General features: G+C 43.0%; 2 protein-coding genes across 3 annotated transcripts in view; one reads left to right on the top strand and one right to left on the bottom strand.

The window, feature by feature from the left end:
• The window catches only part of homer2 (homer scaffold protein 2), a 32,324-nt gene extending 16,956 nt beyond the window's left edge, over nucleotides 1-15,368 (bottom strand). Inside the window, exons 1-2 of one of the 2 annotated variants that reach the window (XM_048262848.1) lie at nucleotides 14,652-15,368; nucleotides 5,177-5,333 (exon numbers count right to left, since the gene is read on the bottom strand). In XM_048262848.1, coding sequence (XP_048118805.1) covers nucleotides 5,177-5,333; nucleotides 14,652-14,653 — 159 coding nt within the window. In that variant the 5' untranslated portion in view covers nucleotides 14,654-15,368. Of the gene's footprint in view, nucleotides 1-5,176; nucleotides 5,334-13,913; nucleotides 14,455-14,651 lie in introns of those variants that run through there. The other variant, XM_048262847.1, reaches the window with a different exon arrangement.
• Nucleotides 15,369-15,687: 319 nt separating this feature from the next.
• Nucleotides 15,688-16,835, top strand: LOC125307079 (RNA guanine-N7 methyltransferase activating subunit-like). Its single transcript, XM_048262849.1, has 2 exons — nucleotides 15,688-15,878; nucleotides 16,144-16,835. The coding sequence occupies exons 1-2, from the start codon at nucleotides 15,700-15,702 to the stop codon at nucleotides 16,322-16,324; spliced, it is 360 nt and encodes a 119-aa protein (XP_048118806.1). The 5' UTR covers nucleotides 15,688-15,699; the 3' UTR covers nucleotides 16,325-16,835.
• Nucleotides 16,836-22,023: the final 5,188 nt, after the last annotated feature.

Below are 22,023 nucleotides of genomic sequence, written 5' to 3'. Positions count from 1 at the left end.
TTTTAAACTATCCACCTATTTAACTGGTCAGTCATTCCAACTATACTAAACCTCATCTACCTAGCAACCAATATAGTTTGTTTTTACTCTGTATGATATTTTACATAATATTTTTTGCATTTTCATGCACTGTATTTCCTTCAGGAAATGCTTTTCTAGTTAAAGTTCTTTATGCATGCCTGCTTCATCACAAAGGCATCCTTCCTTCAAATCATATGCAAGCGGCGAAAGAATGGTTTGAGGGTCCTTGAGGGAGCAGATCAAAAACCCATTAACACTACCTACACCTATACACATAAACCATGTGAACAGCAGACTTATATGCTACTGACTGCGTGCGCACGCACGCACGCACGCACACCCCTACACCTCGAAATAGCCGCAAATGAAGTGACACAACGGTTTAATTGCGCTGCATCCTTTGTCTCATTAGGTGTGCATGTGAATTTGAGGGTCCAAATTAGTGGCAGCTCCTCCAGAGTTCTCCATCAGCCCTGGCGTGTGGCGGGCGGCACAGCTCGGCGTCTCCCCGCTCTGCTCCGTTAAACGGGAGGCGGTCAGAGAGCGGCTGCAGCCCCACGCTCCACTGGATGAATCAGCCCTTACACAACGCTGGAGAGCCGAGCTCCTAATGGGCCCAGAGAAAAGCGCAGGAAATCCAGCAATGCACAAAAGCATCAAGAGTTTTGTTTTCTCTAAACAACTTGTTGTTGTTGTTGAGAGATAATGGCAAAGCAAACCCTGGGGCTGTTCCTAAAATGTGTCTGATGTCATTTGGGCCATTTGTCAGACATAAAATGAAGTAGCGAGATGTTTCCTGATGCGATGCATGCATTCTCGATGACAGGTTGTGTGACTATAGTAAATGCACATCTGGGTATGCATTCTGATTTATCTGGGGAGCTTAGGTTACATCTGTGTACAAATATCATAATAGCTGTGGCTGTGGTTATCACCACAACCATGTGATGCATCAGCGCTGATGACAGCCATGCACACACCCATACAAACAGGAAGAGCTGTTGGAGATGATGCTTCCGTTGATCCTGACAGCATCTCCCCATCCTGTGGTGTATAATAGGATAATCAACAGGGCTGACTCGGAGTCTGGGATATAATCCACTCCGCACCAGCACGACCACCAAAGCCTCGATATCCTTATCCGCTTTCTCCACACACTCTGACTTGCGCACAGCTCTCCACTATAATCTTTTAAAAGCTTCTGGGATGCAGCTGCAAGTGTGTGTATGTGTATGTGTATGTGTGTGTGTGTGTGTGAGTGAGTGAGTGAGCAGACATTGATGGTGGAAACTGGAAAGAAGTACAAAACAGAAAAAAAGTTCTGTTCCAAAAATCAGTAGCCCTCCAATAATCTAACAGATATCCAGTCATTATTAGACATTTTCTGAGGGGGAGGGAGGGTATCTGGAAGGGAGTTGAGTGTTTATAAATACAAGCACTTTGAAATGTACAGAATGCATTACAGGTCATAAGTATAAGAATTATGGTTTGTGTCAGCGGCATTAATATTCCTCCCGTGAGGATTGAATGTGGAGGCTTGGCGACATCAAACAAGGGCACTAGAGAAAGTCTTTTCAAACTGCCACCCACTGCAGTCATGCTTATGTCTTTAGCTCACAGGCACGGTCTGCAACGCCACTCAGCCCAGATGACTCAACGCCTCATCACCCTCACCATGACAGCAGCTGAGAGGATCACATGACCACATGGAAACATTCGCCGCTGAGAGCTGCGACATCAGACATGTTACTGAAGCTTCCTCTGCCTTGACAAAACCATCAGGTTTCGACACTGACAAGATCATATATGTATTCTTTTTATTGACCAGGGTTTTTAACAGTGAAGACTGACAAGACAGTCACACAAGATATCCATTTCATACAATTCATATATTAATATGTACATTACGTGTATACTTAAACCTAGTGCTAATATGCTGGGACTTCTTTATTTAACTAGGGAACTTGAATTGAAACCTTGTCCAGAGTGTGGAGTGGGGGCTGTGGAGACAGATGTCCTGTCATAAGTGGGCCACGGGGGTGGTGGGGTCGGGTGGTATAGTGTGTGAATGCAATGTTGGCATTACCCAGCGTCAATGCGAGTTATTGACAGGGCCAGCTGTAGGGCAGTATACGCCACTGCCCAGAGGGACAGAACTGGGATCAGATAGCGAAGGCGGCAAGGTCACGCACGAGCAATGGCCCGGACATCCTCCTAGTTCAGACCAGTCAGCTGACTCCGGGGAATCAGTGATGGCCACTCACCTGATAGTGTCGCCACAAAAAACCCTCCCCGAATCCAGAACACAGACAATGTGCCAGGAGTTTTTTTATATGGGGGATTAGAGCCCATTTAAATATTTTCCTTCTGAGAGGTGACGTGGAGAGCCAGAGAGCCAGAGAGCCCCCACTCTGCTGAGTTGAATGACTTATGCACCGAGTGTAATTTGATACCAGATGGAGAGTGGGGAGCCTATTGAGTGTAAGCTTCTTCTCCTTCAAACCAGCCACTTTTCTGCCTGATTCGTAATATATAAAAACACAAAAAATTAAAGCAGCACATTTGAAGTGGAAGTACGGCACAAACAGGTGTTTCTTGGTGTGGAACCCAAGGCAGGATTATCTAGAGCAGGCAAGCTTCCAAGTTGTGAAAGATTACACGCACAGCGAGAGGCCCTCTTCCTTGCCTGCCAGATGCCAGCCTGGCGGAGCAGACAGACGAGCCATGGGCTGACAGAAAACATACGCCATGATATCATTCTCTGTCACTCCACTTAATGTAGGGAATAGCACACTTCTTTTACAATACAACAGTATTGCAAGGACTGCACTTTTGTTTTTTATTTGTTTAAAATTTGGAAAAAGTAATTTGTTAATCATTTAATGATTAACAAATGACTTTGGTTTCACATATTACCCCAGCTTCCTTGGAATATTTGACTTGGGGAAAACCTTACTGAAAGTGAAACAGAATTGTTTTGAGGGGGATCCTGTGGCACAAGGAGCGGCAGCGTCCATACCACATTTGGGTCCAAGTGCCCACGGGTTTAGGTTCAGGTTCGACACGCAGCTGTTACCCGATCCCACCCACTCCCACACCTACCCACTCGCTTCCTGTCACTCTTCTATCTGTTCTGTCTAAGTAAAGGCAAAAGGCCCCCCAAAATATAAAATATATGAAATATGAAAAATCTGATCCCTATATGGCAACAATCTGACTTTCAAGATGAATTTCTTTGAGAAAGTATAAACCATGTAAAATAAGCAAATGTAAAAATGGATGATTAATTACTTTGTATGAGGTAGGTTAATCACAAAAGATATGTGACACATACTGTACACACACAGAGACACACACAGACACACACAATGGCATTTTCAGACTTCCAAGGCCACGCTGAGTCAAAGATGCCTGATGTAATGCAGATGTCTCAGTTTACTGCTCTTAATGCAATTAAGCACCTCCTCTCAGAAGGATGGGCCAGGCACCTAAAATTAATTAACACCAGCACAATGATAACTCCCTCCTTTCAGCACTCTAAAGACCACTCTCTCCTTAAAGCACAGCTCAGTGGATGGCTTACTGTTCTACATGCTTGATTGTCTCAGATAATCCTGACTGCAATATGAACATTTAAAGTGATGTATACAAATAACTGCCGATGATAAACAGGTGGCCATTAAACTCCATCAGTGATTCTGTGGAGCAGCCAGAGTGTGAGCTTCTGGCCACAGCGGTTCTTGAATCAGAGCCATAATAAAACTTGAAGTGACTTGACAGTGTACTTGTGATTGTGGCCTTTCACTGACTGCCAAGTCACCTTTGGACATGAGTAATATTAATGTTTACCAGGTGCACTGCAGTTATGATAGGAATGCAAGTCCTCAATGGCTGCAAACAGGTGAACATTTGAGACATCTAAACTATTTATGTCAAGCGAGGTACAATATTCATCAGTGACACAAATGGTCACAGTCTGTATTCTTCTGTATGAATAATAATGGGAATTAAATTGTCACCCATCTGTGCTGGCTCTGAGACAGGAACATACAGGAACACAAAGCCAGTAGCAGGGCAGGCTACTGCTCTCTCCACTCTCTGTCTCGCCTGGACAGCGTTACCCACACACACACACGACACACCGGCCTGCTGGGACAGCTCTGAACTCTGAGCTCCACTATCAGTCATGCCGACTGACTGTGACACGAGGATCTTGGCGTAATCAAACAGCCCCGCAGCCAGGAGGCCACTAATCTCCATGGAAACGCACAACATAAAGCTCTGGCGAGTGGCGAGGGGGAGAGATAGGCAAAAGCTTGTGAGGGGAAGGGGAGGGGGAGCGGCAGGGGGAGGTGGGGTGCTGGGTTGTAATATCTGGATGGTCCTGTGAGACTATTGGAATTAACAGCACTAATAGCACTTTTAAGTGCTCGCCTTGTTCGTTTTTATGGATCAAGCCTGACCGACTCCCGTGCAGTTGATCGTGTCTTTGAGTGGCCGGGCCTCTGCAGCCGTTTGGCCTGCTGGTATTCACACAGTGGTGAGGAAATGTGAACTGGTCTTAATTTAGCCGTGCCGGGTGAGGCTGTTGGCTGCATGTCACAGCGGCGCGCCTGCTCCACATGTCCTTTAAAGGGCCGCTCTCGGGGGGTGGTGGGTAGGTGAAGCCACTAGAGTCAGTCAGAAGGGACATGGACAGACTTACTCCACATTCCTCAACAAAGTAGCTGACACATCATCAACTTCACTGGGCTCCTTGGGGGAAGCCATCTGGACTAATTTGTTAAGCACCGATGCCTGACTTACTGGGAATTTGCGGTCTAATTTGCAGCCGAACACTTTCATAATCAAGCACAACACAACAAAGACACTAATCCACCTTAACAGTGTGGTCAGTTGCAGCAGTGATTATATGAGACTCCCTCCCTCACGATAACTGCAGAGCAAAGAGCAGAGTTGGGCAACCCTGGGAATCTACCTGATGCTAATCAATATTCCCCACTTCTCTCCAGCTAGCTACATCTGGGGGAGTCAGGGCTGCGCTTCCCAGCAGCAGGCTGACATCATGTGGGGGTGTGTGTGTGTGTGGTGGGGGGGTTATATGAAACACCATTTGAGTCGGCTCCATCCGAATCCTGTTCCCGTGGGCGCTCACCTTGGAACCGTCCACGCTGATGATGCGGTAGCTGTTCCGCGTGCTGTCGTAGAAGTAGGAGACGGTGACGGCCTGCTTGCTGGCCGGGACCCAGTTCTTCTTGGTGGTGGGGTCGATTTGGAAGACATGAGCCCTGGTGGTGAAGATCGGCTGTTCCCTGCAGATCAGCAAGAAGACAAACAAAAAAAGAAAACAGAGTGAGTGAGCAGGGAGAATTCCAACAAATACGGAACAGCGGGAACAAAAGCAACACCTTTATTGTTTTCTCTCTCTCTCTGGATACAAAAACATCTCCCTACTGAGATGCTGGTAAACAGCGAGCACGTGCAACTTCTTTACACCTTCCCCACATCTCCCATTTCAGCGAGAAGACAGGCCCTCCCAGAAAACACAGTCTGCAAGCCAGTGATAATATAATACGACTCCTAATCCTGCACGGCAAACCAGAGCTATTAACACATCAGCACCTTTTTTTATCCTCTGGTCAATAGTGCAGGCTCGGGAACACCTTAACAACAACAGCCATGGATGACGCCAGCCACCCCATGGGTAAGTCTAGTTTTTAAATACAAGACTCCACGTCATCGTACACAAACGTCACCTGTCCAGGCTTTTGAGTGAACAACATGGCTGTGGGGCTCTGGGGGAATAGAGCATCTTCTGGAGGCCAGCAAAGGCCATTGTGCTGACCACACACTTAATATTTATAATACAGCTGCTGACAAGAAAGAAGGAGCCCTTAGAGACAGGGCATCCGTGATGCTGCTGAGAGCATCACGTGGGACTCACTCCGCGCTGAACCCTGAATTACAATACAGTGGACATGAATAGATAGGCTTCCGGTGTGGAGCCATTATACGTAATGATGTTTTGATGCTGCTTAGGTGGATCCAAATGACGCATGCTACTTAACATGGCAAATTGAAAAGCAATGGACCTAATGGTTTCATTTCCACCCAAACAAACAGCAACTGTGCTGGGATTTGTTGTCGGGTCGAATTTGCAATTGATGCCCTTCAGCAATTGTTGCATTGTTTGGATGAATGAAGACATTATCGCAAATTGGAATGCAACAGAGGTCAGTCAGATAATTGAAAAAAGGGCCTGGGTCTGCTTATATGATGCTGGCTTTTTAGCACATATGGGTCCAACAGCCTCTGGCGAGCATTCTATGCACCTGACATTGTTGCTTTGATTTCCGACGAGCTCCGCACAACGGCGCAGCTCCAGTCCCAATGGACGCTTTGTTCTTAGTCAACACTGGCTTAACACGCAACGCTCAAGCACTCAGGCTGCAGGGAGTCATCCGCGTGTGCCAGGGACAGACCTGCACCTCAGGCTAAAAGCAAAATGACAAAAGCAAGCTTTCTTTTTTGCTTTTTCAATGTGACCTTGTTGCTTAAACATGCACATGTTAAACATGCTGCTACATGCTGTAGATTACAGCAGATATTATTTACAGTTAAGAACAGTGTAACTGTTAGGCACTATCATTCAGACACACAGGCTTGCATTAAATCTGTATACATTTAGTGAATACATACATACATACACATACATACAGTACAACGCTACATTTCAGCAAGAAAAGTGTGGGTTTGGAAAGTGGAGCTGGATTATTTAATGCAGGCATTTAAGGAGCCTTTCCTGATTTAGAAGGGGGCTTTGATCAGCTTGAGCCAAATCCCAGTGACAAGGAGCCACATTACAGGGAATGCAAAACTTCCCTCATCCAAGCCCAAAGTATTGGTGCGGACGTGTGACTCCTCCTGAACATCCTGCTCTGCATAAACTCCTCATTTACCAGTCAGCAGGAATAACTACACCCCCGCAAACCAGCGAGCAAACCTCACACAAGATTTGTGTCAACTGTGCCTGCTTTGGGAAACAAGAAGGCTTCGGTTGCACAGGCTCAGAGACAACATCTTCACTTCTCCCCCGCAAGGCTTACAAGAGACAGCAAAAACATACGGCAAGAGGCTCATATTCCTGCGACTGTTTGAAAGTTTGCAGAGTCAACTTTCTATTCCCTCAAAATTTTGGGACGATTTATTTTTGTCGAACAGGGTCTCTATTTCTTTGGTTTGGATTTGACTAGTTTGAAAGGTAGAATACAATACACAAAATCTATCATGAAAGCCTTAAAATCCCCAAAATTATTTTACCGCAAGTCGGAAAGCTAATCATACTGAGCCATGCCTGAAATAAATGAATACTTTCCCCAATACATTTTATTCCCAAAGAATTAACTCTAATCTCATGTCATAATCTGCTTTGGCAATAAAACCCTTGGTGCAGATGACAGTGACAGTTTATCAAAAATCCCACGACCAGACAAGACTCAACTGTTCATTCACTGCCTGGCTGCCTGACAGCGCCTGCTCCAGTCACACAGTGGCCACCGTGTAGATGCCATTCAAACCCAATCAACAAAGCGACCACATGCAGTGTTGATTTCCCAGCAATCAGGAGGCTGCCTGATTGATGCTCAGGGGCAACATTTGGGAAAGAATATAAAATGTCCTCACGAGCACTTGAAATAACCACCCTTATATGAATTGCTTGTAGTGGTGTTGAGATTTGAGATAGTTTTCCAGTGTCATTTTGATTACAGGCACTGCATGTTTGACTACTACAATAAAATGCAGTCTAGTGCTGCGCTCTGAAGGATGGGGAAATACAAGGTCACCTGCTTTCTTATGAGACAGATGGCAAAAGTATTCATGCTCTGGCTTCACATAAACAGGACAGCATCTTGCCAAAAATCTATTCTACAGAGGGACCTGAAATGTGCTATATGCTCTGCGAGGACAAAATGCTGTTCTTTGTTTTCTGTGTGCGACTCAAGACAAGCAAAAGCTCTTGCAGCTAATGAAACCTAATCTCAGGTGACCATCTCCAACCTAATCTCAGGTGGCATTTAAACACAGAGATTTCACTTCTTTTGGACACACTTCAAAAAACCGCAGTCGGTCAATAAAATGACTGACAAAAACCCTGACGATAGATTGTCTGGCAGTCTTCCATCTCAGTCTCCTCACAACCGGTGCTGTTGGATTTGAATAATTCACCGGTGGGTGGGAGTACTCTGATGGACTCGAGCCTTCAGCTCATCGGCGAGGGAGAACAAAACACTGGGGAGCTTCAACCAACCAGGATAATTCTGCTGAGCCTCTCGAATTCTCTCACTTATGATTGGCTGCTGTTCAACAAATGAACACATACATGTTAAATGTCATGAAATGCAAGGGTAATGCTCTTGACCCGTTCCCCTTTTTACAGAGCTCACCGAGCGTCACAAGCGGTGATAGGGAGTGTGCTGGATACCTCTGCGGAGACTGGTATGATCATGTGATGCATGACTGACCTTGGCATCTCTAGAATGTGTTCAATTTTTTAGGCTTACTTAGTTCCCTCCCAAGTTTGCCTAAAAAGCATTTTCTTGATGACATAACATTCTAGTCTGAGGGACAGGAGTGGCAACATGAGTCATACAAGTCTGGGGTCCACTGGGGCATGTATTCAGAGCTTTTAAATGGATCCCAAAAACTCACCTTGCCCCAGAAATGGAAACAGAAGGGAAGTAGATGGCTCATATGAGCTCATGTGTATTTCTGTTTAATCGAGTTTGACCCAAATGCATGCCACAAGGAATATAAATAAAGAGATCAGTCTCCTTTCAGACATAATATTTGAGTTTATAGCTGCAGCTATCATGAAGTCGTATTCAGATTTGAAATGACTCTAAAGGGTTATTTATTATTTCTAACTGTTCACTAACAAAACATTTTTAAGAAAGTCACACACTTGACAATATTCCAATAACTTAATTTAATTCAGCAACTGTGATCATGTAACTTCAATCATGCATAAATAAAAGGTAACCTTTAAGAACCTGTGTGCTCAGTCTCCCATCCTACTCTAAGCTTTAAGTTGACACAAGGTTACATGTCAGCAGTACAAATGTCTTTCACAAATGCTCTCATTATGGGTTGAAAGGCTCCCTGTGTGAAGTAAATCAATGTGCTCTATAGAGTCTAGTGATGACGGCCTCTAGAACCTTGTGAAAGGCACACACTGAGGCCACACCATTGGGCACATTCCCCACATTCCTGTGAGGAGCGAGAAAAAAGAATGTCATTGTACCTGTTCTCCTGAGCTCAAAACTAGATTTCTCCTCTGACAAGCGAGCTAAACCAGGTGTCCCGAGTGCTTTTCATAAATCGTGAATAGTCAATTTTATGATGAGATAGAAAACCTGTGACAGACATCAGTACTGCAATTGCGAAACGGGTAAGAGGGGGAAAAACAACACCACGCGCAAAACAACAGTCACACGTCTTTTTTCATTGCAATTTGACGGTACACCTGTGCCCTATATTTCAGCTGGGTCTGATCCACGCACTCCGTTAGGATGAGCTCGCTCACAAGCAGGCTTTATTATTGGAGTGCTCTGTGGGGGCGACTCACAGCCAACACAATGCGAGTGCACACTGTATAGCACATAACAGCTATGTGGCTGCTCCACTCCTCTGTGCTCTTCTGGCTGACAGCAGCTATACATTAGGCACGCAATAGGAAAGCAGAAGCAAAGCTGGTTGTAACTATAGCACTTTGGAAAGAAAAATCATAAAATATAACTATGTAGCTATATAAAAGAGAGACAGAGAGAGGGGCCAGACAGATCAAAACAAAAACAGCATGTGCGTAAAACAGCTGATTAAGCACCATGGCCTCCTGATGTTCCACAACCTTCTCTAATCAGGAACTGAAAGGCTAATCAGATTCTAATCGCCACACAAATGGCACACTCTATCCATTGTTTATGGTGACTAAAATATTACAGCAACATAAATATTGCACCAAGCTTGCACCCAAGTATTAAATCAGATCATAAAGACACAACCAGCAAGCTTGCTGAAGTGTTTGAGTAGCAGATTTTGCAGAGGTTGTGGTATTCCCACCATACTGAAGACACACAGGAAAATAATCTAGTGTGTGCAAACAGAGGATCAGAAGAGAGGGGATGGTTTTTGTGTTTGCAGTGGGAGAAAGGAAGAATATCTCCCATATCTAGGTCACAAACACTTGAGCAGACACTTGGAGCTCTTCATTTACCTCAACTCTCCATACAAACGCTGAAACTTTTTCACATTATGTAAAACAATGGCCTAGCTGTGCAGCTAGTTGAGAGCTGTTCCTCACACTGATCACAGTTCCCCACCACACAGTGTGTCGTCTACAACACGATGCTATCCAAACACACATTTTGGAGACCCAAAAACAGTTGGGACAACACTATCGATCCTGTTACACAACAGCCACATCAAAATTGATGCATGAATTAGATAACATCTCTGATGTTTCTATATACTATGACATTTTGTATTTGATAACAGCAGACATTTCGCGTGATCTGTTGTGATGTTGTGGGATGTAGTTCATGTGGGATGTAGTTCACTAAAGGGGAGACAACTACACTCTTGTTGCGTAATTTTCAGAGTCGGGGAGAATGCATAGTCTGCAGCCTCGTGGACAGCCACAACAGATGGCCAATGGCCCCCACCATCTGGTAAAAACTCTTCCAATCCCCACCGGTCTGTCCCTTTCATTTACCAATCTTCAAGTAATGATGTTTACCATAACACAGACAATTTCATTCTTAGGTTCAGACTGCAGGAGATGCAACATATGCCAGTCAGTGGCCTGAACCTTTTACCTTGGCTGCATAGACCAGGCATCAGAGCGGCATCTCGGCAGCTAAATCAATGACACTTAAGCCGGTTACAGTGCTTGACAAGAGATTAGGATCAGTCCCCACGCTGGGTGCTGCCTTTTCTCCCATGCTTACTTTAAATAGCGATCTCTACCCTCACTACCCAACCCCCCCAAAAGTACTCCTCTCCCTTGCTCACCTTTTAAGCACCATCAATACATTTCTGAGCAGGTGTGCCCCTGAGACTTACTAACACTTAATACAAGATGTCCTACACTAATTGACTGAATGTTGAGTGTGAAAATGATTTGTTTTTGTTCTTGAGGCTGCGGATCTGTATTTGGATTGTTATGTCAAATCGGTATTGATGTGCACCCGAGGCCAAGCTTTTCCTCTTAATCACCGACCCTCCATTATTTCAGCTTTTCATCATAATCACTGACCCTCCATTATTTCAGCTTATGGTATGGGCAGATCAAAGAGGTCCTAAATGACCAGCATCTGAGTTTTGTTTTTGTTTCAATGTGAAGTTTCAGACAGTCACAGGGTGACAGTCAGTTCAGGTAGATTTACTTCAGACACAGAATAAGATGTTCAAGAAATCAAATCAGAGGAAAATGCATATTTGAATTATTTGACACTATTATTGACACACAATATTGCTGTGTTAGAAAATGTTTCTCCATCATTATTCAACAGTCTCCAAGTTTCTCAGTAAAATTCTCTGTGCAGCAGTTGTGCTGTCTGACTAGTATACCCACAGATCCAAGTAAGACAAATGCCTTTTGCAGCAGCCATTGTCACCAAAGGCTACATATTTGTTCAAAATATATTCCTACTGAAAAGAGCAGCATTCTGCAGCATATGCCCATATTGCCCAAACATCCTTAACCCATAACGAAAGCTAATGAGAGAAAGTTTGATAGATGATGCTGATTGGCTCAACTTATCATTGATCAGAGAGAGGGTGGGATGGGGTGTTCATTACCAGAAAACAATCTGAACTGTCAACCGGAGACTGCTAATCAACTTTTCCGCTTTGGCCTCTGGGTCACTATTTGGGTGTGTGCGAAACCCTAGCAAGCGGTAGTTTGAACCAGCAGGTTAATCTATAACCATCTCCTGGACATGCAGCAGCCAAATGGGCTTCAGACAAAACTATCAAAAATCAATATGCTTATGCTAATGACCTCGACTGTATTGGGTAGTTGATGAAATTGCATTGTGCGAAACTATGTGGCCATGCCTTTGGTTACATAATGTAATCATTTTGACAGAGACAAATTATGATCATTATTTTGTGTCTTAAATCAATTCAAGAACATCATAAGCATTTCCTGAATAGTAAATGCTTTAGAGTACTGCTGAAAAATCCCACAATTTTTTGGATGCATGATTGCTATGATTGCCATATGAGCAACCCATCATACCAAATTGGCCTGGGCACAGCAAAAATTCAAAACTCAAAATTCAAAATACAATTTGTGCCGTGGCTTCGGTATTGTGTTGACCTGTCTGGACCACTGTAGTATTACAAACATCGATAAGCTATACAAGTCGGTCCCTAATGACTCACGTACACACCCCGAAACTCTTTAGGAAAAAAGGGGAAAAAAATATCTTTGATTGAAGGAAGTCTTCTCTTAGGAAAGAATGCTTTCAATAGCTGAGTGTTGTGCAAGGTGACTCTCATGAGGCACAAACTGGTCAAGCAACTTGAAGACAGACAAGAAGGTGAAGGGATGCCAGAGCTGTTTAGTAGTTAGACAGGTTTTTAGCAAAGTTGTGTAAGTGCCTTCAGAAGAGAAAGGGAGAGGAACAGCATATTATATTCACAGCAAGCATATGTAGGCTACCATTCGCTTCCAGTCTAATAAACATTTGGTTACCAAAGATAATCAAAGTAAATGGCTTCAGGCTCACTATAGAGGGGGGTTTAGTGCACTTGAGATGAACCAGAACTGCAGCTAAATGAATTGGCTGATATATGTGACACCACATCCACTGTGTTATGTGATTAGTCCACGTTCCAGGCCTGTCCATGCAAAGTAACCATGCTGTCACACAGAGAAATACACACATGCCTTTGTGCAAACACAAAAGAACAAGAGAACAAGGACAGAACATTGATCTTGAGCTCAAATGAGAGAGCCATGATCGAATGGGTAAAAAGACCTCTTCCACAGATCCAGTTCACCCCAGCTCCATCCCCTTCCCTGCGCACTGTTTGTCAAGGCTTGCTCATGCGTGGGTTATGTTGACTCTGTCCCTGACGTTCTCACCGCTCTCTTCGTGGTTCTTGTTAAAGGAAAAAAGAACCCACTGGATTGCAGTTGGTGACACTGATACAGCAATTTATCTTCACAAATGAATCGTAATTATATTCCAGGTAAATTTGAGGAATTTAAACTATCGCCAGCAGTACATTACTCACGGAACTATTTGTGACAACTGAGCCTCAAATATCAAGCCTAGATCATAATCGACAGTCGAAGTGCAATCCACTGTATCTTCAGTGCTTCTGTTATCTTAACTTTGTGATAAACACAACGCCTACATGTTCATTATACCTCCTAGACCATTGATACATTTAATGGAAATTGCATTACATGTGTGTATAGGTAGTCTAGAATGCTTCAGACTCTGGGTGACAATGAGAGTGCACAAGGGTTATGCATTACAAAGACCCGAGAAACCAATTAATCAACTTGGGCAACGAAGAATGTTTGAGAAGAAAGAATGAACGTCTCTTTAAAATATTAAGAATGCATTAATTCCAATAACGATGTTCAGATAACGAGACAAAATATACGGTATGCGTAACGGAGAATGGTGAGGTTAGTTTGGACACTTCACCTACTATAACATTAATGACTCGCATTTCCCTTGCGCAGACATGAGGAACATGTATAGGAATTGTATTAGTTTGCATACATAGTTGAAAACTGAATTACGGTTAACACAACAGGCACTTGGTTTCTCAAAGCTTATAAGGAGAGTAATTCTATAACCCACACTCACCCCATTTCCACGGACTTTTCAAACAGATCCTCACGGAAACGAAAATGCGTATCAAACAACCCGGCAGAATGACGTCTTCTATGTTATAAACTATTTTCAAAGTCCACTTGACATTAGCTCCTTGTTAAGTCCATACCAAAGATCCACTTCAAGCAAGTAAGCGATTGACAGACTGAAATGTGATAGTCTTTACTCTCATGAACAGAGCTCGGATCTCCCTGGTACGTCTTGCATTCGCCAAGCTCTTTCCATTTGAAGTTTTCAGGCGACGCTCTTTTGGGGATTTTCCTTTGGTAACTGTGGCATTTAGAAATACGGTGACAATACAGTCTTACAGCGTGGCATACATTAACCGAGCGTTCCTAGTGGAATTGTTTTCGATGAGTCCGTTCCCCAATGGGCTTGAATTACAAGTGAGACCTACAGCTACAGCAGCGACACTGAGCGGATTCCACCTGCTCAGAGAAGCCTATCAACCTCCCACATTCTATCTCTTAGGCTATCTCAGTAGCCTACACACACAAACCCCAGGCAAAAACAGGGAAGACTAACGAATAAAGGGGCTAACGCCGGACAATTGGCATAATGTTAGATTGTGCGAGGAAAAGACCAAGACCAATTCTAAAACCTCTAATCTCTTTGCGGTAACAAAAATAAACAATACTTGCGAGGCTTCTTAACGTAGATTTCTGAACTTCAATCTGAAACGATAGCCTGTATGATATAATGTTAACTTACATTTCATCTGTTAGTCCGAAATCTGTTTTCCCATTCAAATCAGATTGCCTCTTCAACAACAACCAGGGTTAACACAATTCTGGATAGCTTATGCTTGATCTGTGCCTACTGCACTGTGTATCCTGAAGTGATGGGTGGGCTGATTGGTCGATTTCAATTGGTAGGCTTGCTATATCAGATGAGTTAGTAGGTAGGCTAGGCTATGTGAAAGGCTGATTTGGCAGGTGACTTTGACTTTGACAATTAAGAAGAGAACTAGTGCAGGAAGTGGGTGCAATTTCCAGATAGTAGGCTATTCCAAATAACCGAGTGAACTGTCGTCTTTTGAGACAGACAAATTAATGTGCACAACCATTATAATATAAACTTTTTACAAATAGTCGATATGCCTTTCCCCTTCCGCAATAGGAGATGCCGCAGGTTGACATAAATGGGCGACAACCCAAACAAAACTTTTTTGAGAAAAGGAAACGTTTTCTATCCTTTCATGGTGACACCACTATTATGTGACTATTAGTAAGATGGCAAAAACCAAGACAACCTGAAAAGTTCATCCTCTGCGTGTTTGCAAGAATGTGGCATGTTATCCTAGTTGAATACCCATTCGCTGCGCCAAGCGGAACTACTTGCTAATTTCACCGAACTCTCGGGACTCATTTTGTGATGCACGTGTTTGTGTTCCTGTGGTGTTGATGTTGCGTGATACCAACCCGCTGAACTGATTTGACGTAAGTTTCTTATTCCAAATAAATAAGCTAAATAAATACATTTCCAAAACTTCACGTTAACACCTTACAGGGGATCTTAGCATCACTGGAAGCGTAAGACACCGTTTGACTTAACTTTGTTCACAGGTTCATCACTATGGCAAATAGAAGCTAACCTAGCCACCATAACATAACATCAGTATAACGTTGATCAGTTTTTATACCGTCTCCTCCCTTAAAAATATGAGCGGCATGTAATATATACCACTTATTATTTTAAAGCTGAATATTAGGCCTACGTGTTTTTTATTTTATTTTATATAGTGCAACACAACTCTAGAATGACGGACAGTTCCGAAACGCTCCAGATCCAGAAGTATGAGGAACAGTTTGCTTGTAGGTTCACATCACAGGATGAGGAATACCAAAGATACCTTCAGCAGCCTGTTAATCCACCACCAATTGTTGAAGATTGGAGAGGTCGTGGCGCAGGGGGCTTCCAAAGAGGCAGGGATAACCGGTATGCACACTACGTTACATAGATCTATATTGTCTCATTGGCAGACTATATATATATATATATATATATATCTCACAACTGTATTAACTTAACCTTGGGTCCATATCATCATTTCATACCCATGTAGTGGAAGAGTAAGCCTAGCCTATGCTGATAATAATGCCATGCATCAAGGCTGTGTAGACACTATGTAAATATTGTGCTGCTGTATGTTGCCTTTCATGATATGTTCATATTAGATTAAATTTTTACTGGACTTTTGCAGTTATCAAGATCAGAGACCACACAGGGGCCGGGACCGAGGTCGTGGTTGGGGATGGCATGAGCGCGGTCCACAGCAGTGGCAGGATCGACGCTGGGGATCAGGAGGACATAATCAAGGCCAACACAACTCCTATAACCAGGGCTACAGTTCAAGCAATCAGAGACGCTATGACCGTTACTGATAGGAGATGATGTTTATTTTTGCTCGGGTGGTGGATGGAGGCTATTTTTCATTATATAATTTCTTTGAAAGGCAGTATTGGCTTAATCTAGTGAACAGATGATTCCAGTTGTCACCTGTATTCTTAAAACTAAAACAGGTTTTACCCATACAGTTGGGATAAATCTGGGATGAAGATCTGCAGAAAATCAAAATGTTCTGTTATTGCATTCAGCTGGCCTGGATATCTACCCAAGCACTGAGAATGAAAGTTACAACAAAATGCAACAAATGTCAGAGATATGTGGTTACAATAAATGTTGCTTTGCTGTCCTATTCCCTTTGGTTGTGAATGAAAATGTAAACTGTCTGTATCACAGTATGAGTAGCCTACAGTACATGACATCTATTAAACGTGGTGGGACCTTTTTCAGGACGTTTGTGTTGTGAAAAAGCTTGCATCTGGTCTTGTTCTGTAAAAGGGACTGTATGGTCCCATTTAAATAACATGCTTTTAAAGTATTGCTGGTTAAGTGTGACAGTTCTGTTTTTACTTGAAACAAGTTGTGTTGTGTTGTGTTGTGGAAACGGTTCCTGAGGTCATTCAGTATTACCATCAGTCTGTCTTGGTGGGTGTGAGAGAGTGCATCCTTTGGTGTGAAATGTGGGAAACAATCATATGAGGCAATAGAACTCACAGCATGACAGAAGCACCTTAAAAAAAGGTATGACCTTGAAAAAAATCGCCAAACAAGAGTTGATATTGGTGTTATTTTCGCTCATATAAGGCATCATTAATATAGAACAGTACTTTGCACTGAGTGGTGAATCATTGGTAAAAGAAGTTGTGTTGCTGCAAAATGGTTATTATATTATGTGTTAATCAAAGTGCTTTTTAATGAAGCATTCAGGTCGGTTGGATCTTTGCCCAACATCTGTTTTCCACAGCAGTTAATTTAATTAATCACATGTCCTTATAAGTGCTGTTATAGAATAGTTTCATGTAATCAAATGCTGTCCAGATTGAATTCATTGAGGGCAACTTGCTTAAAACTCAATGTATTTAGATTTTGTGGTCACAGTTTAAGGTATTTAAAGGTCTACTATTTCCGTCCAGTGAACTGCACAATATCCATTGTATCTGAATAAAGTTAAGGAAAAAAAATATATTTTCAGAGACAAAAATACACTGCTGTGAAATGAGTCGGAAATGATTGTGACTTGGGATGTGTGCAAAGCTTTTTTTAGAGAGAGAGAGAGAGAGAGAGAGTTCCTCCTGGAGGTGAATGTGTTAACTGCTCTCCCTGGTTCAGGCGCCTGTGCAGTATAATCAGCTGTGCAGGCAGGGAGACTGGGCTGGGGACTGGGGAGCGCTCACAGCAGCCATGCTGCTGTCATCATAATCAGTTCACATTAAGCTAACTTTGCCCAAGACGTCAGCATAGCAAACACACACACACACCCCATTGTGATGCTCACTGTTAAAGCGTGAGCCATATAGAGCACCAACTCATTGATGCAAATACTGAAATTTTGTCCAAAGCCGCATGACCTTCCTATTCACTGACCCTCTATATTGTTTCTGGCGCAGGAACGTTTGACAGCAAGAAATATAACCCAAACTGTTTTTTTACTTACCGCTATGTATTAAAATAAATTGTGTTTTTATGTGTCTGTGCATGCGCATACATATTTTTTACACAATATTTTTTCTATTTTTTATTAACTGTTCGAGCTGTGATTGTGGTGGTTGGGGGGGTCGGGGAGAGCATGTGCCTCTGAGAGAGCCGTTCATGTGTCAGGACTCGGCTTGTGTGTTTGTTGGGATGCAATGTGACAGGACTGGAGACTTGTGCTGGCGGCCCTGTCTTACACACTCAGCCACTGCACAAGAGCACACACACAAGCATGAGTGCACCCTCTCTCTCCTACACACATACACACACACACACACACACACACACACACACACACAGAGTTCCCTGCAGCACACAGCGACCTACATCTGGTGTTAGTGGGCGTAGAGATTGAGGGTGGGCCACTGCAGTCTTCTTGGGGGCAGCTGAGCATGAAAATGTTGCCTTGCACATTAGACGGCTACACATGTGACCAGGCCTAACTCGGCAGCAGCCCACTGAATGAAGCCTTTATTCAAATACACGTGGCTCGGAGAGGATCTCTCTCCACGGCTGGCTGGAGGGTCAAATCCTCACCTGAGCTGTCCATGTGCAAATCAAAGGATGACACAAAATGCCCTTGACTCCTTCCTGGTCGCTGCCTGAGAGTGTAGCTGCCCTTACGTGAACGCTGGCTGTTACGTAAGCATTCAGCACCACATCTGCAAACTTCCTAATTTCGCTGATTATGTCTGGGGCAGAGATAATGACAGCTTTGGTTGTGTGCTAATGTAAGTTTGCTTTATCTCTGTGAAGCGAGCATCCAGTTCTGCCCTGATGTCCTTTTGAGTAGGAAGTGATATGTTTGTGTCTGCCTTTTCTTCCATTCTATTCTATTTTTATCCTCCAAAGCAACACTTTCTCCCTCAGGCGAGGGGTTTGCATGTCAAGTATATTCCTGACAAAATGCAAGAATGATTCATCTCATGAGAAAATGGATGCTTGTGAATATGAGATTAAGGAATGGAATTTTTCATGAAAAGATGTGCATTCATGATGTAGCGTGTTTTCATTTATAAATCTATAAGACCAGATCATTGACAGCATTGAAATTTGGATATGTTGGACACATAGACTACTGAACAATGGTTCTGAGCACTTTTTGCATATGCAAACTTTGTACCATGCTATGCTATAATCCATGAAACTAGAAGGAATGGAATGACAATAAGGTGGCTTATTATGAGTATTCCAACTGAAACACATCTGTTGGCCACAGTCTGGGTCCAGTCAGTGATATTTACAGGGATTTCTTCATGACGTTGCTAATACCAGTATTTGTAAAGGTGCTATACAAATAAAGATTATTATTATTGTTACTGATCTGGACCACCTGTGAAAAACAATCATGTGTTGTGTGAATCTATGTAGGATGTTTTTGAACTTTTGTGATTTCTAAACGCTTGCATTCTAAAGGTTTGGGCTTTAAGACACTCAGCAAAATTATAGAGGTATGAATAGGTGCAAATACTCATGCATCATACTTGAAAAAGGACTAAAAAGACCTACTAAAGTAGAAAACAACAAATTGAAAGACTCATGGTTTCATTGCCTCATTGGTGAAAAGAATGTCTATACTATATGGGGCTTACTGTAAATTAGATTACTGTGAATTAGATGACATGTCCCGATTACTTGGTCAGATTTCTTGGTGCATATAGGAGTGTCATAAGTACTAGCATAGCCTAGAGCCTGGCATCATTACCATGCAAACAGTGGTTATGCAACCACATCCAGCTGGCAAAAGCAACAAAAAGACGAAAGCAGAAATGGACCCGCTTGCAGTTATTTGTTCCAGGTATGTGTGTGTGTGTGTGTGTTTGCCTGTGATTGATAGAGGGGGGTGAACAGGCCAGTGGCAAAATGCTACTCCACCATCCATGAATGCTAGAGGTTTCTGGTTGGTGAACTGTGTGTGCAGAAGGTTATTATACACATGAGTAAGTAAGACAGCAGCAGCACTTTCAGACATGATGAGGGGACTCTTTAAAGTAAATGGGATTACATAAGACTGTAAACATGGGCACAGTTTAGGAGAACATCTGCCAATTTTTGCCTCTAATAACTTTACTACATAAATAACGTGTCCACATGATGCCAATTACTGCAAATTAAATCTTGTTGCTGTGCCACTTGGTTTATATAAGAATTCAGCAGTCAGATGATGTCTCCAAGATTCCTGCTGCCCTTTGTAGCAGACTTTGCAGCACACTTGGAAGTAGTTTGCTACAGCACACAGACATCGCTGCTGAGCTGGAGGAGAGAGCCAAGGCCAGCCAGTGCTGCACATCCCTCTGCCTGCGTGGGTGGGTGGGGAGGCAGAGGAGGAAGAGACGAGCCTTGCAACCCTGCCTTCCCACTCTCAGCCAGTCATCTGTGGGCAGGCAGGGGCTTTCAGATGTTGTCCTAACACACACGCGGCTGGAGTTCCACTGCAGGGCCGTGTTTATCCGTCTCCTCGGGAGGGGAGATACGCAGTAATGAGTTTGAAGAATCACAACACATACAATGATTCCGAATGTGTCAACAGCAACCTCAGCAAGTGGTCAACAGTCTGTCCCATTTATGATTGCATGATTAATGGAGGGCACCATTTTTTTTACAGAAAAAAATCTGACATTATAGCTGATTACTGTTTGTCATCATAAACATTTGTGTTCCTCCAATCAAATCAGCTGCTGTTGGAGGCATTCAGTTCAAGCCAATCACAATGGATCCATCATGCTCAGCTGAGCTTAATTAAAAGGAAAAATTTATTTTAGTCATGAATCATTCGTTGGGGAATTATGTTGATTGTGCTGTATTGGGCAACAAGGACAACACAATTTTTGCTACCCATGTAAATATGAGGCTGTCAGCTGAGAGTTCTAAATGGGCTTTTAGAGTATTGGTACAACTGTGCGTGAGAGCAGCGCTATGCAGATACAGGGTTGCAGGGGGATATGTGGAGGGAGGATTTTCTCAGCCCACACAGTATCAATGTGACAAGACAAGCTCAGCAAAAAAATCCCTGTGAAGTAGCTTCTCAAAAGGTGCACAGAATAGGATTCAATAGTTGCTACAACAAAATGTCATACCTGCTTCTTGTTTGAAGACATTATATAATCTGTAAGACATCATTAGTGACAGCATGCTGATGAGAAGTCTGCATAATGACACAAGGTCAGCCATTTCTGAGGTTAGTCATCTTTCACTGTTTAGGCCTGTTAAGGGTGATTGCATGAACCACAGATTTGAGTAATTTTTTCTTCATATGAACTTTGCCTAATAAAAACTGAATTATTCCAAAGATTCTATGATGGGCACTTAGGTATATGCATACTCAGATAATATGTAGAGAAATGACTGAGTGTTCAGGTAAACATTGCATGCTCCTTTAATAGACATTTCAATAGATCTCTCCTGAGTAATGTGTGTCTTGTGTAATCACATCCCTCTGAACATCATTTTTTCCCCATTTTGGCTAGACATCCAGCTCAAATTAAATGTTCCATTCAAAGGCTTCTCAGTCAGTTTATGGCAAAAAATCTTGCCATGGAAACTGGTGTTTTAATTAATTTTCGGAGTCATTTTAATCAGATTCCTTTGATGCTGGCTGATGTTATTGACAGAGCTGCAGTATTCTGCTGTGCCACTGAACAAGTCCAACATTTAAAGAGATGACATAAGCAATGAAATTAACTTTTAAGAAAATATAGTTCCTGTTCCTAGTTCGGCTTTAGGGTTTGATGCATTTACCCCAGACAAATTGTAACTACATATTCTGATATCTCTATCCTTGGTTACATTTTGGAGCCAACATTGTCATTTAGTTTTCAGTGCTATTGTGTTAAACCTCCTTCCACAATTCAATGCAACATATTAATAACTCATCTAGTGAGACTGTGCGATTTGGAGTGAGTTTGACTCCCTACTCAGCGCACAATTTCACATTTTGTGTGCTTGTCCCTTTAGACCCGAAGCAACTGATGAATATGAAAGACTCAGAAATGCACAGGCACACAAGGAAAGGAGTTCGACTTCAATCACTAAGGGCCTGAAACCA

The sequence above is a fragment of the Alosa alosa genome, chromosome 14 (genome assembly GCF_017589495.1).
Source record: "Alosa alosa isolate M-15738 ecotype Scorff River chromosome 14, AALO_Geno_1.1, whole genome shotgun sequence".
Taxonomy (NCBI): domain Eukaryota; kingdom Metazoa; phylum Chordata; class Actinopteri; order Clupeiformes; family Clupeidae; genus Alosa; species Alosa alosa.
The sequence above is the reverse complement of the archived record's forward strand: the minus strand, read 5'-3'. Positions and strand labels throughout refer to the sequence as shown.

Excerpts from the sequence above, each read along its gene's own strand:
- LOC125307079 (XM_048262849.1), top strand. The coding sequence starts at position 15,700 with ATGACGGACAGTTCCGAAACGCTCCAGATCCAGAAGTATGAGGAACAG. Across the intron at positions 15,879-16,143 it reads CAAAGAGGCAGGGATAACCG|TTATCAAGATCAGAGACCAC; the intron begins GTATGCACACTA and ends GGACTTTTGCAG.